This window comes from Astyanax mexicanus, chromosome 12 (genome assembly GCF_023375975.1).
Source record: "Astyanax mexicanus isolate ESR-SI-001 chromosome 12, AstMex3_surface, whole genome shotgun sequence".
Taxonomy (NCBI): domain Eukaryota; kingdom Metazoa; phylum Chordata; class Actinopteri; order Characiformes; family Acestrorhamphidae; genus Astyanax; species Astyanax mexicanus.
In genome coordinates, this window is record NC_064419.1 from 40,304,483 (window position 1) to 40,322,505 (window position 18,023).

The 18,023-nt window shown below is 35.9% G+C and overlaps 1 protein-coding gene across 1 annotated transcript in view; it reads right to left on the bottom strand.

Annotated features, from left to right (window-relative positions):
- Positions 1–3,091: 3,091 nt before the first annotated feature.
- The window catches only part of slc38a5b (solute carrier family 38 member 5b), a 36,867-nt gene continuing 21,935 nt past the window's right edge, over positions 3,092–18,023 (bottom strand). Inside the window, exons 5-16 of the mRNA XM_007231901.4 lie at positions 15,797–15,870; positions 15,598–15,690; positions 13,605–13,686; positions 13,259–13,341; positions 9,408–9,466; positions 9,127–9,243; positions 8,761–8,840; positions 7,597–7,697; positions 7,224–7,348; positions 5,331–5,475; positions 4,291–4,394; positions 3,092–4,166 (exon numbers count right to left, since the gene is read on the bottom strand). Of these exons, the coding sequence (XP_007231963.1) occupies positions 4,062–4,166; positions 4,291–4,394; positions 5,331–5,475; positions 7,224–7,348; positions 7,597–7,697; positions 8,761–8,840; positions 9,127–9,243; positions 9,408–9,466; positions 13,259–13,341; positions 13,605–13,686; positions 15,598–15,690; positions 15,797–15,870 (1,168 nt within the window). The 3' untranslated portion in view covers positions 3,092–4,061. The remainder of the gene's footprint in view (positions 4,167–4,290; positions 4,395–5,330; positions 5,476–7,223; positions 7,349–7,596; positions 7,698–8,760; positions 8,841–9,126; positions 9,244–9,407; positions 9,467–13,258; positions 13,342–13,604; positions 13,687–15,597; positions 15,691–15,796; positions 15,871–18,023) is intronic.

Below are 18,023 nucleotides of genomic sequence, written 5' to 3' on the forward strand. Positions count from 1 at the left end.
CAGAAGTCCTGACATGGCCTACAACACTGATATCTAATGACCACAGTGACGTCCAGAGCGCCTCAGCCTCGCTGTGAAATGAGGAACGAAAGTACTGTTAGCCTGAAACAGTGTGTAGAAGTAACTCCTCAGACACTTCAGTGGAAATAAGTTTGTTACAGCCGGAGGAATAAAGTGTGTAGATCATACAAGTGCTTTAGTATGTTTGTCAAGTTTACTTAAAGGAATGGTTTGGCAGAAAAAATTATCAATCAAATCAAAGAACATCTTGCTTCTTCGTTTATGCACTGGATGTTAGCTATGAGGCTAACATTGCTAACAACCACTAGCCAGCAGTCACACTGTAATATTTTCTGTGTGTATGTATATATACTTTGCTTTAATCTGTTTAACTATGTTCAAATATGTCTTTATTAAGGTGGTAAAGAATTATGTAGGACACAATGTAACTGAATAAGTGTAGTGTAGCTGATGACAAGGGAGAGCCATTTAGACAAAATGAGGTTAAGGTTTTTTATATTATTATTAAAGATATGTTAAACACTATGTTCTAAACAACACTAACAATAAAATCTGTCCCACTTTGAATAAGAACTGGATGTAATGTTAACAGAGAGAGTTAATAACAGTGGGCATGTGATGAATAAAAGTATTAGTATTAACCCTATTTTGTATAGCAACAAAGGGGAAAAGGGTGTTTTTTTTTGTTTTTTTTACTTTGTGTTAAAAATGTTTGTGCGAACGTTAATCCAATCTTTTGTTGATCTAGATTGCAAATACATCAATGATAATAATATACAAAATGAGTAGTATCTCATGCTCATTTAGAAGGTTTTTAAATAATTGTAAGAATAGGAAAATTTAGCTTAAACAACATTGTAGCTAACACAATACAATAAGTTCTGTTATGACATGTATCCATATAAAATACATTCAAACGAAGAGCTCCATCTTTGGGTAGGCATCTTGCCATTTTGTGGAGGGGAAATCACACCAGAATATCCTTGCCACAGAAAAAAATCACTTGTTTATGACGCTCCAGTGAAGTGCAAGTGTGAAACTCTCAGGTTAACTGTTAGCTTAGCTCGTAGGCTAAGCTAATAGCCACACAAGCACCCGAGACGTCCACTTCATAACCAAGTTTCCCCTCCAAAAAGTGGTAAAAAAATTTAACTATTAACACGGTTTCTCTTTTTTGGATGTCGATTATATTGTGTCCCACAACACTTCAGCCTCTCTGTGCTGTATTTGATAGCTAGTTAGCTAGCTAGCTAAGTAAGCTACATACTGATCTGTGTCCACAGCAGCAGCTCCTTCAGACTATTGTCACTTTAAATGTGACACAACCATAAACTATTTAATATAAAATAATGGGAAATGTTTTAAAATGGTCATGGTAGATTAAGGTGTATTGGCATTGCAGGGTTTGCTACTAATATTAGCTAGCCTTATAGCTGCAGCATGATGTAGCAAAAAACTTTTTAAAATTTATTTTGTCAAAAATTGTTTAAATTTTGTATTTTTTTTTTTGCCAAACTACCCCTTTAATAGTCACAAATGTCTGTTGAAGTGCCTGCTGAAGTTACCTTTAAACAGCAAGTTTTTCTAAATCATCCCCTTTTAAGAGGAGCAGTCAGGGCTTTGCACCACTTTGCACCATTCTGCTGAGGCGAGCTGCATTTGCTTTTGTGCTTTTTACGTTTTAATAGCCTTTTAAATAGCATTTTTTTCTCTTTTTTATTTTTTTCAGTTTTGTAGCAAGCATTTAAAATTTCAAGAAGCGTTCAAACTTGTGTTGCCGTAATCGCGCAGATTTTACAACTCCTCAGACTTCTCCTGGCATTAAATGTCAAAAAGAAGTGTTGAATTCACAGTGTTTTTCAGACCACGAGGAAAAGCGGCGTATGACATGTTAGCATAGCTTTCCCTTTTGCTCTTAAACAAACCTGGTCTGTCCTATTGGCTCAAATGTAAGTTACAGGTCGAAGATATAAAAAGAAATTTCAATTGTTCTGTTTTTTATCTTTTTTTCCTTCTCTTTGTTTTCATAAAACAATTACATTTTTTGGAATTTGGCTTGACTTTTAGCAGCCAGCTCAGAAATACCACTATACCACTGATTGCAGGGAAAGTCCAATGGGGGAGTGCTAACAACATAAACAAAATGAGCTGTGTACTTGTTGAGCTGCAGTTACCCATTTAGAACCAGTTACAGCTGGTTCCAGAACGGATTTCAGAAAGCTATGGAATAAATAAGCACCTTGTAACACAGTAAACGGCACTTCCATCCACACGTTTAACTGATCTCCATCAGTTTAGCATTGTGTGAAATCAAGTCGTACCTCCAGCTGTTTTTTTTTCTTTTTGCAAATGAAATATAATACTGAACAAACAAACAAATGAATACAAAGCAGTACTGAAATGTCTTAAACTAATTATTAAAAATAATGTATAACTTATCTTGGTATTTTTGTAAATCGAATTTAAAAAAACACAATCAGGGATTTCAGAAGGACAAACTTAGCGCTAACAGTAAAGACGAATTCGGGAGTGTTTCACACTCCAAAATAAAAGCTGCAAAATTAAAAGCCTAAAAGTTCTGAACGCAATAAGGCTTTTTTTTTAAAGGCGCAAGATGATTTATCATTGCTATTGTAAACTCTGGAGTCAGTATGAGGTATGGCAGTTGTACATGGCACTTCAAATACTTTACAGGAATTATCTTCAAGAGTCAATAGCTTTGCAAACATTGGCTTTTGAAATCTCGTGATTGTGGCTTTAAAATGTATTTTTTGCACAGAGTTTTCGACTTTGCATTGTCTTGTCTAACACGCTTCTGCTGAAACCATTTTGAGATCATGTAGGAAATGTATGTTTCTCATGAAGCTGCAGTGTGTATTTCATATCTGAAACATAATAGACTGTGTATAAGAGTGGATCGGACGACAACAGTTTAACAAAAAAAAAAACAAGTCTCAAATTGTCACAACTTTTAACCTTACCCAATCCTGTGTAAGTACCCTCCCATGTTAATATCCCCCCCATTGTTTTTTTTTCTTTTCTTTCTTTCAAAAATAATGTATTTTATTGGAGTTATTATGTGAGGTCATAGGAGTGTAGTAATGAGGTTTTTCCATGGCAGTATTACTAGAAATACTAGAAATGGCATATTGGTGTACTTATGAACCTGGTGGGCAGTTGATAGAGTCGTCTATTGTCATTGTGTGTTAATCATGTTTTCTCATTTCTAATAAAATTAATTTTAGTCATAAAACGAATGGCTTGTCACTAAGAATTGCAGTTGGAGTCACTTACTGAGTCTCTACTCAGTGCCAGCTTCTATTTTGACCATATTTTGGCTTGGCACGATGCAGAAGGAGTGAACAGGCATGCACTCTCTACTCTTATATACAGTCTATGCTATGATCTGATCAAAATACAATAAAAATAAAAATAGGGCACATTTCTAAGCGATGACATCGTTCAGCTTAAGCTGAGTTTACAGGGGTTCAGCCAAAGTTACAGAATTGTTGTTTAGCGTTAGAAAAGCAATCCTGTTTGCATTCAAATAAAAAAAGCCTATCCAGTTACTTTTTTGGACTCTCCTCTCTTCATTTCTCTTACAGCCGCTTCTCAACAACCTTTAGAATTTGGTACTGTATTCTGTCAGCATTTTCCAGCAGAAATGTATCTGCCATTTGTCTCCAGATGCTGTAAGAGCAAATGACTGTTTGAAAATGACTGTATGCAGGATGTTCTATCTGAGACAACTGCCACAGGAGGACACAGTGACAGCGTCGTAATCTGCTGAGATCCTCCACCACAGGACATGTTTCTCTTTCTAATTTATCAATATGGCGGAAAGCAGGCCCTCTCCTGACTCAGTGGGGTGAGGGACCAGAGATGAGACGGGTCCAGCCTATCAGTGACTGTGTGTTTTTTTTTTGGTTGGTTTTTTAATGCTGTTCTCTCAAACTCCAGACCGGGTTTGATGGGAGAGGACAGCTCGATGGTGTTCTGCTGAGCAGGCGTTTTGGACCCCCTTTGTTCGTGGCTGGGAATCAGTGTCCCCCTCCACTGCGGTTCTCCCCAGTGATCCAGTCCAGGGCTATGAAGGTTAAGCTCATGGACATGAAGATGAAACCAAGAGCTGTAAAGCAGGCAGCCTAGAACAACGAAGACAAGATAAGAAGACACAAGAAGAGAAAAAAAGGCAACAATCAGAGACTTATTATATTAGACATATTCAGATTAATACAGATAAATTCAGTACATGCATTCAGTTCTCACCTGGATTTTTGGTCTTGAGTTCATTGGTTCCTGGTCTTTTGGAACAATACGGATGTAGAACAGGCCCGGGAGGATGAAGATCAGGCTTGGTGCGGAGGTTGCCCCTAAAGGTAAAGAACACAGATTTACAGATTGATGAAAATAAAAAACATCTACATTATATTAATTAACAACTAATAATCATTAGAAAGCTGAACCCATTAACTTCCCCTGTACCGTTTGTTAGAGCACATTTACGTCATTTTATAATCTAAAGTGCATACTTTTGAAGCAAACAAAAAACATCCCTGCTTCAAATTAGATGATGTCTTGTCATCTGACAAAAGTATGATACAAAATCATAATATGCAAATTTGTCAAACAATGTAGCCATTGTTTAGTTATCTTGTTTTAACTAGTATTTTAGATTTAGCTTCTTTTATGCTAAATGTCTCTAATAACTTTGAAGTTACACATTAACAATATGTAGGATATACAGCTCTGGAAAAAATACCACTTAAAACGTTTCTTTGATTTTTCTAAATTGAAAACCTCTGGAATATAATCAAAAGATAGATGGATGATCACAAGCCATCAAAACAAGCTGAACTGCTAGAATATTGCACCAGTAGTAAAGACATAAAGTTATCCAAAAGCAGTGTGTAAGACTGGTGGAGGAGAACATGCCAAGATGCATGAAAACTGTGATTAAAAAACAGGGTTATTCCACCAAATATAGACTTCTAAACTTTTAAAACTTTATGAATATTTTTTTCTTTGCATTATTTTAACTTTTTTGTTATTTCATCCATTTCTCATTTTCTGCAAATAAATGCTCTAAATGACAAGTTTATAGAATAAAACACAAATGTTAATTTTACCCTAACATAAACCTATAAATGTTTGAAGAATTTATGTTGGTCCAATTATGATATTTTAACATAAGGTTAAGGACAAGTACCAGGTGTCAAAAAGTAAAATATGTAAAAAATGTAGATTCAAGACTTTGCTCTACAGTAAAGATATTAAGCCTGGCTTACTGTCTCATCCACTGTACATACCAATGATGCCAAAGATGTCTCGAATGTTGGGCACAAAGATGACGAGCAGATTGACGAGGAAGAGCAGGCACACAGCGATGGTGATGTGACGCAGCCAGTGGAAAGGCTTCTCAGGGAACAGCAGCTGCAGCAGAGCTCGACGAATCTGAGTGAAAAGGATATCCGTAACAGTTACATTACTCTATATATTCTGCGATTTATTAATTTATCATCATATACACTATTATGTCTAAATTTATTTTTTAAAGAATGCATTCGGCTTTACTGTACTTTCATAAATTGCTGACAAAAATTTACAAATGCACACACACACAGCTTGTGTAATGCATGTAGAGAAGTACTACCAATAGAATAGAACTCAATAACAGTACATGCAATAGCACCAACTATTGGTGAGATATTCACTGTTATATATATAATTACAGTGATAAGGGTTGTGTAGCTACACAAAGAATACAGTTACACTTATATTAGTACATACAAGAGACTATATTCTGTTCTGACTCTTGATATGCAGCTTGTGAAATGACACACATATCAATTATTGTTTTGACTCATGTAATTAGACCACTGTATCTCAGTAGCTGTAAGAAAATATTCTTACTTAATTAATTAATCAGACAAGAGTTATTTATATGTACTGCTGCTGGCTTTAGTGTAACAGCTGACAAGATACACTGGTATAAATAAATTAGCCAAAACTTACCTTGATACACATTATTTAACTAATAACTCAGCTGTACTGCTATAAAGCACTGCAACAGAAGTAGTATTGTGTCCCATAACTTTTGCCAAATCCCACAGAAGCTAAAGAATGCAGCACTGGCTCACGTGACGGTGTAGATTTAGGAATGACCATCTATCTGGCACCCACTATCAGGCTCACTCACAAGATAACACCTCACAAATTACACAGGTGTGGGCATTCCCAAGCCATCCCCTGAGGTAACACTTCATAATCAATTTACATGCTATTATTCTATGACGTTCAAAGAGAGATAGATAGATAGATAGATAGATAGATAGATAGATAGATAGATAGATAGATAGATAGATAGATAGATAGATAGATAGATAGATAGATAGATAGATAGATAGATAGATAGATAGATAGATAGATAGATAGATAGATAGATAGATAGATAGATAGATAGATAGATAGATAGATAGATAGATAGATAGTTTATTTATCCCGAAGGAAATTTAGGCATCCAGCAGCAACAACACAATACAATAAGAAACATATTCAAACCTAAATTAAAACACAGAAGAGTACAAAAAAACATAAGGCTATAAAAAACGTACTATACAAGGTAAGATATATCTGTAAACAGAGCAGTGCAGTAGATGTTGCTAATGGTCATAAATAATTAAATAATTAACAGAGCAAAGTGCAATGTGCAGTGACATTGATTATGAAAGTGGCTGATGTGACAGAGAAATATAATATAAATATGTATCTGTAACAAATATAGTTCTAAAAAGAGAATGTGAATATGTGAATACCCGATCATGAGTAAAGTGTACTTGAATGTAAGTGAGGTTGGGGAAGTGTTAGTCTAAATAATTAAGTGGTTGAATAATGTCCATGTGGTGTGATTGGGTTAAACTCAGTCAGTAGCAGCATCCCGTCCCCGATAGGAGGAGTTAAAGAGTCTGATGGCTCTCGGAATGAAGGATTTTCTGTCTGTTGTGCAGCTCTGTGACAGCAGTCTGCCACTGAACACACTCAAATCCTGTCTTTTCTCATTCTTGTTGGCCCAATATCATCTCATGAGATGTGTGATAAGCGTCTCATCACACCCCTAGTATCAAATAAAGATCCCTATGTCCAACACCCAGACTCAGTTACTAAGCAAAAAAAAAACATCCAACAAAAGAAAGCATAGTTACCGGGAAAAGCACAACAGGGACAGTCAGTGTGACGGCCACCAACACGGCCAGTCTCACGCACAGGATGAGAGTGTCCAGAGGGTCCACTTTACTGTAGGTGTGCAGCAGCTCAGCCTCTGTGTTGGCTGCTCAGATCAAACAGAGAGAAAGTGTGCTCTATAAATATAGCTAATATATGAACTGAAAATAAGAAATGGTCTATAAGAACTAGGAACAAGCAAACAGACTAAATGTAACTACACAGATAAACTATACCTTCACAACATACAAGAGAATTTAGTAAAACAAAAACATGATCAGCTGATAATGTGATGTATTTTATGTAATACATGGTTAAAATACACTGTTGGCTCCTTAGATAAAGCAGACCTACCGTAGAAAGTGAGGTATCCAAAGATGGCGGTCAGGAGGTACATTACAAACATGGCAAGGATGGACACATTGCCAATGGTCTGCATGCGTCTCTTAGTGGGGCTGTTAAAAGACCAAAGAACTCTTAGGCATATGGTATGTGTTAAAAAATATATAGAAATTCTTTTATATAATTTTTAACACTTTATTCATTATGAAATATTGACAAAAACACTCTTTAAATAGTAGATGTTAATTAAGGTTTGGTTTATTGGAGCTATAAGATAAAGGAGATAAAGGAGGAGAGTTGGATAATAAATTTATGTTGGTCATCTAGTCCTTCATCAGTGGTCAGTGGCTGTTAGTGGACTGTTCTCGGTCCAGCAGCACTGCTGTGTCTGAATCACTCATACCAGCACAACACACACTAACACCTCATACACCACCACCATGCCAGCATCAAGGCAGTCCTGAGAATAAATGACCCACCACCCAAATAATAATAGCTGATCTGTGGTGGTCTGTATTCATAGAGCTGCCAATTGCTGCTGAATTCTTAATGGAGCTGAAACAATGGATAATGGGTCTCAAAACAAGGAAGAATTGGTCATAATGTTATGGTTGATCTGTGTACAGCTCTGGAAGAAATAAGAGAACATTTAAAACTTTGGGTTTCTTTGATTCTGACCAAATTTAAAACCTCTGGAATATAATCAAGAGGAAGATGGATGATCACGAGCCATCAAACCAAACTGAACTGTTTGAATTTTTGCACCAGGAGTGACATAAAGTTATCCAAAAGCAGTGTGTAAGACTGGTGGAGGAGAACATGCCAAAGATGCATGAAAATTGTGACTAAAAACTAGAGGTATTCCACCAAATATTGATTTCTGAACTTTATGAATATGAACTTGTTTTCTTTGCATTATTTGAGGTCTGAAAGCTCTCTGCATCTTTTCTGTTATTTCAGCCATTTCTCATTTTCTGCAAATAAATGCTCTAAATTACAATATTTTTATTTGGAATTTGGGAGAAATATTGTCTGTAGTTTATAGAATAAAACAACAATGTTCATTTTACTCAAACATATACCTATAAATAGCAAAATCAGAGAAACTGATTCAGAAACTGAAGTGGTCTCTAAATAAATATGGAAAAGATCACAGTGTGTGTTTACTGAACATACTTGCGCAGCTCAGTGTAGATTGGCAGGACTTCAGGATGGCACACGAAAGCAAAGGCCAAGATGGGAACCGTGTAAGCCGTCTGCAAGCCAAATAGAGAGTAACTAAAATTAGGCTCCATCGCTCGAGGCGGTCGTGACTTAAAGCACAGTCTCCACTGAGGAAGCGCTGGAAGGCTTCCACACTGTCTCCATAATCAGGCCACCAGTTGCCTGTTAACGTGACACCCCACTGGGTGCACTGAACCTCTGCCCTATCAGATCAGCTTCCATGAAAATACTGTAAATAGCTTTTAACCTTACTGAGATGAGTCAGAATGATAGAGGGGCGGGCAGGAGGTGTGGCGCTGTGTGTGGTGCTGTGCTGACCTGCTGGTTGATAGTGAAGTATTTGCTCTCGCATTGCCCATCCAGAGTGACATTGACTGTGGTGTAATTATTGAACGCCTCCAGAGGACAGGGGATGTTAAACTTCTTGTAGATAACCTACAGCAGCAGGACAGAGAGAGAGAGAGAGAGAGACAAAGGCATACTGCTAAAGGCACACGTTTGTGTCTAAAACAATCATACATCATGTTCATATCACAAAACAATTTTTACAGCTACCCTACTGTATATAAAAAAAAAATCATTACTTCTCAGTTACTTACCGAAATGAGGAAGAACACCATACAAGTCAGAGAGAAACCGCTGGTGTATCCAAGATAACCTATGGTCATACATAACAAACATTTGCATTAAGTGCAAGCCAGCAACAAGTCCTTACAACTTAGCTGTTAGACAAAATCTTTGTAACCACATATAAGCCCTGATATACTGTAATACAGCCTTAATACTGTAAAAAGGTGTGTTACATTAATGAAAGTATGTAATACAGATTTGATACATTGTAAAAATGCCCCAATACACCCTTGATACACTATAATACACTCTTGATACACTGTAATACAGCCTTGATACACTGTAATACAGCCTTGATACACTGCAATACAGTCTGATTCACTGTAAAATGCTTGATACACTGTAATACAGCTTTGATACACTGCAATACAGCCTTGATACACTGTAATACAGCCTTGACACACTGCAATACAGATTTGATACACTGCAATACAGCCTGATTCACTGTAAAAATACCTGATACACTGTAATACAGCCTTGATACACTGTAATACAGCCCTGATACACTGTAATACAGCCCTGATACACTGTGATACAGCCTTAATACACTGCAATACAGCCTTGATACACTGTAATACAGCTTTGATACACTGCAATACAGCTTTGATACACTGCAATACAGCCTTGATACACTGTAATACAGCCCTGATACACTGTGATACAGCCAGGATACACTGTAATACAGCCCTAATACACTGTAATACAGCCTTGATACACTGTAATACAGCCCTGATACACTGTAATACAGACTTGATACACTGTGATACAGCCTTAATACACTGCAATACAGCCTTGATACACTGTAATACAGCTTTGATACACTGCAATACAGCTTTGATACACTGCAATACAGCCTTGATACACTGTAATACAGCCCTGATACACTGTGATACAGCCAGGATACACTGTAATACAGCCCTAATACACTGTAATACAGCCTTGATACACTGTAATACAGCCTTGATACACTGTAATACAGACTTGATACAGTGCAATATACCCTTGATACAGTGTAATACACCCTTGATACATTGTAATACAGCCTTGATACACTGTAATACAGCCCTAAATCACTGTAATACAGCCCTGATACACTGTAATACAGCCCTGATACACTGTGATACAGCCCCGATACATTGCAATACACCCTCAATACACTGTGATACAATCATGATAGTATGTAATACAGCCCTATTACACTGTAATACAGCCCTGACACACTGTAATACAGCCCTGCTACACTGTAATACAGCCCTGATACACTGTAATACAACATTGACACACTGTAATACAGCCTTGATACATTGTAAAACAGCCATAATATAATGTAGTACACCCCTGCTACACTATAATACAGCCCTGATATAAGGTAAAAATGACTGACACACTGTAATACAGCCTTAATACACTGTAATACAGCCTTAATACACTATAATGCAGCCTTAATACACTGTAATACAGCATCACTGCAATAAAGTCTTGAAATAATGTTCTACAGTCTTGATTCACTGTAATACAGCCTTGATATAATGTAATACAGCCCTGATACACTGTAATACAGCACCATTGAATACTGTAACGCCTACTCTGAGTAATTCCTTGTGACACAATTAACTAAAAAAAATAATGTTTTAAACCTGTTACTGAACACAAATTTCAAACACATTAAAAGCCAATAAAAGCCAACACATTTTTCTTGCCAGTTTGAAGTAAAATGCTTTTCTCATGCATAAGTATTATGTAAATTCCAATTGTATTCTATTCAATTCTCTTTACCTCATCTGACCCTCATCAAAGCTGCAATTAAGAGGACTAGTACAACTTCTAATTACATTACTTCACCATGTTCCATCACAAGGTCTTTAAACTAAACTTAATCACGTATTAATTGAAACAGGACTTTTTTTCATGTTCACGCAGCTCGATCTGCAGCCATGTAAAATACTTTTCATGTGACTGTGAATCTCAGCAAGACTCAAATTAAAATAAATCTCCTCCTCGCATTCCACATCTCTGAAGGTACAGTTCTCAGGGAGCTCCAGACTGTGGTTCAGAATTACACCCTGCACGACTACTCTGATCTTCTACCGCAGGATGTCTGGCAGGCCTTTCCCTGAGAACAAAGCCAGATCTCAGCGTGAGATCCTGCTGTTCTGCTGCTTATCTTTTTCACTTTAAAGATTTAAGAAATCTAATTTGCACAGTTTCTCTCTTACTCTAAACGTAGCCGATTATACAAGACCGGTTTACTTCTTCAGTTATACTCCCGAGCGACATAACTAACGCAGATAATCAATAATAAAAGCTCACTGTTACCGTAGCTATAGGATGCTCACTATTATTTTATATGTTTCAAAATGTTTCTATGTAATTATATTAAATAACCATAAAATGTCTGAACCATGTAATCCAACAGAGGTCAGTGTCGAGCCTGTGTCTTAGGTTGTATCTTAATTCCTTAAAAAAAAATCTATATTTTTGATATATCTGTGATAATCTAACCCTCATATCACCATATACAGGAAAAAATTAGAGACCACTTCAGTTTCTGAATCAGTTTCTCTGATTTTGCTATTTATAGGTATATGTAGTAAATGAACATTGTTATTTTACTTATAGTTATTTAACTACGGACAACGTTTCTCCCAAATTGCAAATAAAAATATTGTGATTTAGAGCATTAATTTGCAGAAAATGAGAAATGTCTGAAATAATAAAAAAGATGCAGAGCTTTCAGACCACAAATAATGCAAAGAAAACAAGTTCATATTCATAAAGTTTTAGTAGTTTTCATGCGTCTTGGCATGTTCTCCTCCATCAGTCTTACACACTGCTTTTGGATAACTTTATGTATTTACTCCTGGTGCAAAAATTCAAGCAGTTTAGCTTGGTTTGATGGCTTGTGATCATCCATCTTCCTCTTGATTATATTCTAGATGTTTTCAATTTGGTAATATCAAAGAAACTCATCATTTTAAGTGGTCTCTTATTTTTTTTTTTTTTCAGAATATTACTATTAGCAAAACGTTCTATAACAAAGCATTCCTAAAACTAGATATTAAAAAGCTCACCCACAGTGGCCTTGCAGCAACGTTACCAGAACATCTAAAAACATTAGTAGGGTTCTATCTGGAGATGCAAGATGCAGTACAAGTGTAAACTAACAGACAAATACACATTTAAAACAGATACAAATTCCATCACTAAACCATCTCAGGAGGTGATAGACATCTGCCTGTTCACGAAGCATTCAACAATCAAAAACGGTTTCCAGAACAACCGATACACTTATAATAATTACTGCAACAAGCAAATTTGCTTAATTTTGTCTCACAATGCAGCTGGATTTCAGGCTGACTACCCAAATATTTGGCATTTGGCTACCAAGTGTGAATCCTTTGGGTTTTAATATTACCAGGATACAATAAAGATACTACTAGACTGTCAGTTCTGATGCTGTCAGTGTGCCTGCTCTGGACTCTTCACTTGTCACTAAACACTCCATTTCCCAGCATTCACCCACACCGGAATTCTCTTGCTTCACTGATCACGTGATGCTTTGGCGTTCCTGCTCTCCGAGCTACTGATTGTTTCCATCTGTTTTCCCCTGTATAAATACCCCATCAGTATTGAATCTTGTTTTCCTAGCTCTTTTATGACGTGTTTCTTTGTATTTGCCTTTTTGTTGCCAACCTGTTTTTTTCCGTCTTTTGTAGTGACCAGGTGTAAACAGTAAAGTTAAATGACTTGGAAAAGTGCTAAATACAGTAAAAACATAGTATATAATGTGGAAAAAAAACAATAATATAAAATGACATACCAAGCTGCCTCATCAGGGCGAGTGGCAGAATAATACACAAAGACACGATGATGATCAAGTAGTTTCCATTCAGGAACCATTGCCTGCATAAAGATCAAAACAGCCAATACTTATTCAGCAGCACTTCATACAGTACAGTGTGAATCTGTATTTAATACATCTGTAATACTGGGTTCAAATAGTCTGATATTTTGATATTAGATTATAACGGTTTGGTGCGTCAAATAAACACCTCTGCACTCTATTTTATAGGCATCATCTGCACCAATACTGAAGTTATAAAACAGCTAGACTGGACTGGTGGACTGTTTTAGTCATTTTGAGAATATGATCTATAAAAGCTTACCCACTACTGTGCGTGAGACCCAGAAAGGCTTGAATGACCAAAGGTAACTCGTACTTCACAATGAAGAGGTAGCTGGACATTGCTGAGAAAGAAAGAGAGAGAGAGAGAGAGAGAGAGAGAGAGAGAGAGAAATGAAAAGGAAAGGAATGAAATAACATCAGCAATTTTCTGTCTAATGTTAGAAAAACACTCTCTGTACATATTATATTAAGTAAATACACATGAATAATTAATTGTTTTTAATAATTTAAAGCATTGGTGTTGGGGGGCTTGTTGAAATTTGAAACTGATTGGAATATGTATCTAATATCTAGTCTAATATTCCAGTATATATAAAACTATGAAAGGCCCAGAGGAGAACTGCTTAAAGATAATTAGCCAGTTCATGCAATGTAAATACTGTATATTGAAAAACTAAAAAAAACATTACTGTTATTGAAACATTTTCTATCACATTATTTATTCATATAACAATACTGAGCAGCCCTAAAAAATATACAATTATTATATTACATTTTTAATTTAAGATTCTCTGTTTATCCTCAAAAACTTAATTTACAAAAAAAAATAATTTACAAACTTAAATATGAGAATTATTTCCAGACTAAAGCTAAACAACAGCATAGTCATAAAACTCCAATTGTTCACTGTAACAATCTAAAAGCCATCATCTAAATTCAATCAGACGTCAGATAACAGTTCAAACAAGACCTTGACGAGAATGTTCGGCTGTATCCTAGCATTTATTAAGTAAATATCGAGAACTGAGGTGACTCCACTGCCAGGAAAATAAAACCCAGGAGGATTATTCAACGTGAGCACACTACCGTTTCATACCAGCCCAGCCAATCACTATTCAGCTTTTAAACATAATACATCCTAGCAACCGTGACCGTGACATATTATAATCAGATGAATATTGCTGTGCTCGGGGACTGCAGAGGAGGACAGGTGTAGTGCTGTGGGTGGAAACTGTGTAATAAATATTTCAAATAGTCAGGATCCTACATTTAATCATCTTGAAGGTCCTTTTTTGTTACCAAAAACAATCATAATTCATGACAATTATCTAACATCGCTTTATCAGCTTTTGTTTTTGTTGATGTACCAGTAGGATTGACATACTCTACATTCAAATAACATTTGTTCTGACTGACCAGGTTGTTTATTGCATCATTTAAAAAAGCAATCTAATCAAATTTGAATTACTTTAATATTTTACCACAACAGGGTGGACAATTAAACTTCACCTCTGCTAAGTACTGAGAAAATATGATCATTATAAAGTAAAATTAATATTATTTATCACTAAACGTGCAGCAAGTTGTCACTTATGTTAAAGGTTACTTTGTTAAAGGGGTGTTTATACCAGGATGACAGTGTGGGCATGGACTTCCTGGACATGCTTAAATACTATAGCTTTATATTTTTATCAAAAGGCTAAAATTTTATTTAACAACTTAAAAAAGTATTTAACTTCAAGTATTTAACCGACACTGTAGACATAGCAAAATCCACTCCACATCAAAGAAAACTGTATAAAATGTAGAAACAGTACATTAAAGTAAAAGTTAACATTCCTGTGTATGTGCATGAATGTGTTAATTCAGAGTAAATCTTGTAAAATGTATTGTTACACTATATTCATACAAAATTTAAACATCTATGCTGACACAAATGGCACATTATGTTGATATCCACCTGTGTAAATGGACTACGGTATATATAAATGATACCTTATATAATGTAATGGTATGTTCTAAAACTTTTATAATATTTACATATTGAATTAAATTATTTTATAAACAAGCACGATTTCCTCTTATATAGGCCCTTTAAAGCTTTTTAAAAACATTTCACATGATGATGAATTGCACTTATTATAAACAGTACAGAAAGTACTACACATACAGGGACCATAACAGCGGGGGATCAGAGAGAGGATCTGCTGGTCAGAATGTGAAATTATACCCAGTCTCGTTCACTAACTCACCTCCAATGTTGTGCATTGTTATGACAACCGCAGCCAGTATTTTTCCAGGGTGTCCGAATGCTCGGTTGCCAAGTTGCTCATATGCACGAATACCTGCCCACAGAGAGAAAACGGCCAGCAGCAGAGAAGCTCCGTCAAAGACTCTTTACCACGTCAACACAAGACTAATTATCTTCATTTGAGGGCAATTATATCTTACCCACGACTCCAGCGCTCCTCAGGAGGAGATGAATAGAGTAGGATGAGAGAATAGCGATACATGTCAGCAGGAATCTGTGGAAAACATGGAAATAAAGTTATTTATTGCAGTACGCTGGAGACGGCCGGAGAGTTTCAATGAGCCGTGGCAAGGAAAACTGTGTTTACTTTGGAACAGTTACATGGAAATTGATGACTGTAATACAGAATTGTAAAATCCTAAAGCCTAATATGTGACAAAATGCTATTTTTTCAAGAGAAAATGGAAGCAAGTTGCTTCACAGACCATGACTATAGCTTTTCCTGTGCCAGTGCCAAAGGAAAACTCAAACTCAGCATGTAAGATCCAAGAAGGAGAATCCGTCCAAATCTACAGGCTAACACATTAGCCTATTAGCTTTTACCATCTCTTCTCTCCAACATTTATTCTCTTGAAAAAAAAACTGAAGTAAAAAGTAACTGAAGAGACTGAAGCGAAACCACATATCAGAAGAATTTGAAAGTACTACGCAACACAAGGTCTCCAAATCTGGGGAAACAAGCAGCTATCTGTGCTAAGCTAAAAGCTAACAACTGCTTATACGCCAATTCTAACTTCAGTTAGCTAGCTAGCAAATTTAATACATACTAAGACAACAACACTATCCTTAAAGACTCAATGCAACATCAATGCAAAATGTTTCACTTTGAGGTAAAACGTAAGGTTTTAATGGCCATTTAAGCTCAAAATAATACAAAAGCATGACATTTTACTATGTTGTGCAGACCACTGTCTTGTGTGTGTCAAGAAAAAATGCTATTTTGTGTTTCTTATTTTGAAAAAATAGAAAGTGGTTTTGAAGTGTGATTGTAGCTCAGCAGTGCATTTGTGATACAGTATGTGTTGGTTGGTAATGTGGTTGCAAAGGTGTTGCTATGGTAGAGCTGTTGGTTTTTAATGTGTTGCTAGGTGGTTACTAGGGTGCTACTGTGATAAAGGAATTAGATGCTAAGGTTTTGATAGGTGGGTTTGAGCCTACAGAAGAAAACTGCAATTTTGTGACTTTTCCCCCACAATAGACATACAAATATAAACCTGAGGGTACTAAAATTAACACTTACATTTATTAAATGAAATATATAAGATCAATACAATTTATGACAAGTGTAATGTAGTATATATTATTGATGTAATATACTATATTTTATTTATGTCGAAAAGATGTACACAAGTTAAATCCAGCCCATTCATCTATTTTATTGTATATCTACTGTATGTTTATCCTAACCAGATGACAAAGCTTCTCACAGGCAGTCCTCTGTGGTCGCTTTGCCAAATCTACAGCAAAAATAAATGCTCAAACTTGATTTGAAAATGTTGTGTTTTGTTGTGTCTAATTTTTTTATGGGGCTTTTATTTTGAAAAGGAAAGAAAACTAAGGCAATTAACTCAATTTTAAATGCTTCAGAAAGACCACACAAATACAAACTTGAGGGCACAGAAAATAATAATGCATTTAATTTGTGCCATTTCCATATGAGTAAATATATTACTTAATATTTACTTAATAATAAATGTAGTTAAAGTTAGAGCTAAATCTAGTCCATTCAGTACAAAATCTATTTTTAGTATATGTCTACTGTATGTTTATCCGAACTAGATTACCTTTACAGACAGGCCTTTATGGTTCCTTTGCCAGCCCTACAGCTATAATTAATGCTGACCAAACTTTTCACAGACAGGCCTCTATGGTTCCTTTGTCAACTCTACAGCTATAATTAATGCTGACATTTGTTTTGTGAACCTTATTTGTGTTTCGCTATGTCTGTTTTTTGAGAGGTGGGGGCTCTTATTTTGAAAAATGAAAGACAACTAAGCCATTCAACTCGAGATACAATACAAATACCCTGAATACATCTATTTTGAGAAGAGTACGATTTTTTTAAATGTAATATACTTGATTTTATTTGTGTACAAAAGATGTACACAAGTTGAATCTCACCCATTCACTGTGTCTCTCTATTTTTAGTGTATGTCTACTGTATGTTTATCTTAACCAGTCGACCAAGCTTCTCACAGGCAGTCCTTCATGGTTCCTCTGCCAGCTCTACAGCTATATTTATTGCTGAAATGTGATTGGAGAGCCTGGTGTTTCGTTATTCTAGCGGCTCAATCCCTGGCCATATGCACCTCAGGTTTTCAGTGGCATAATGAGCAGTTTGGTTAACCACAGAGGCCTAAAATGGAA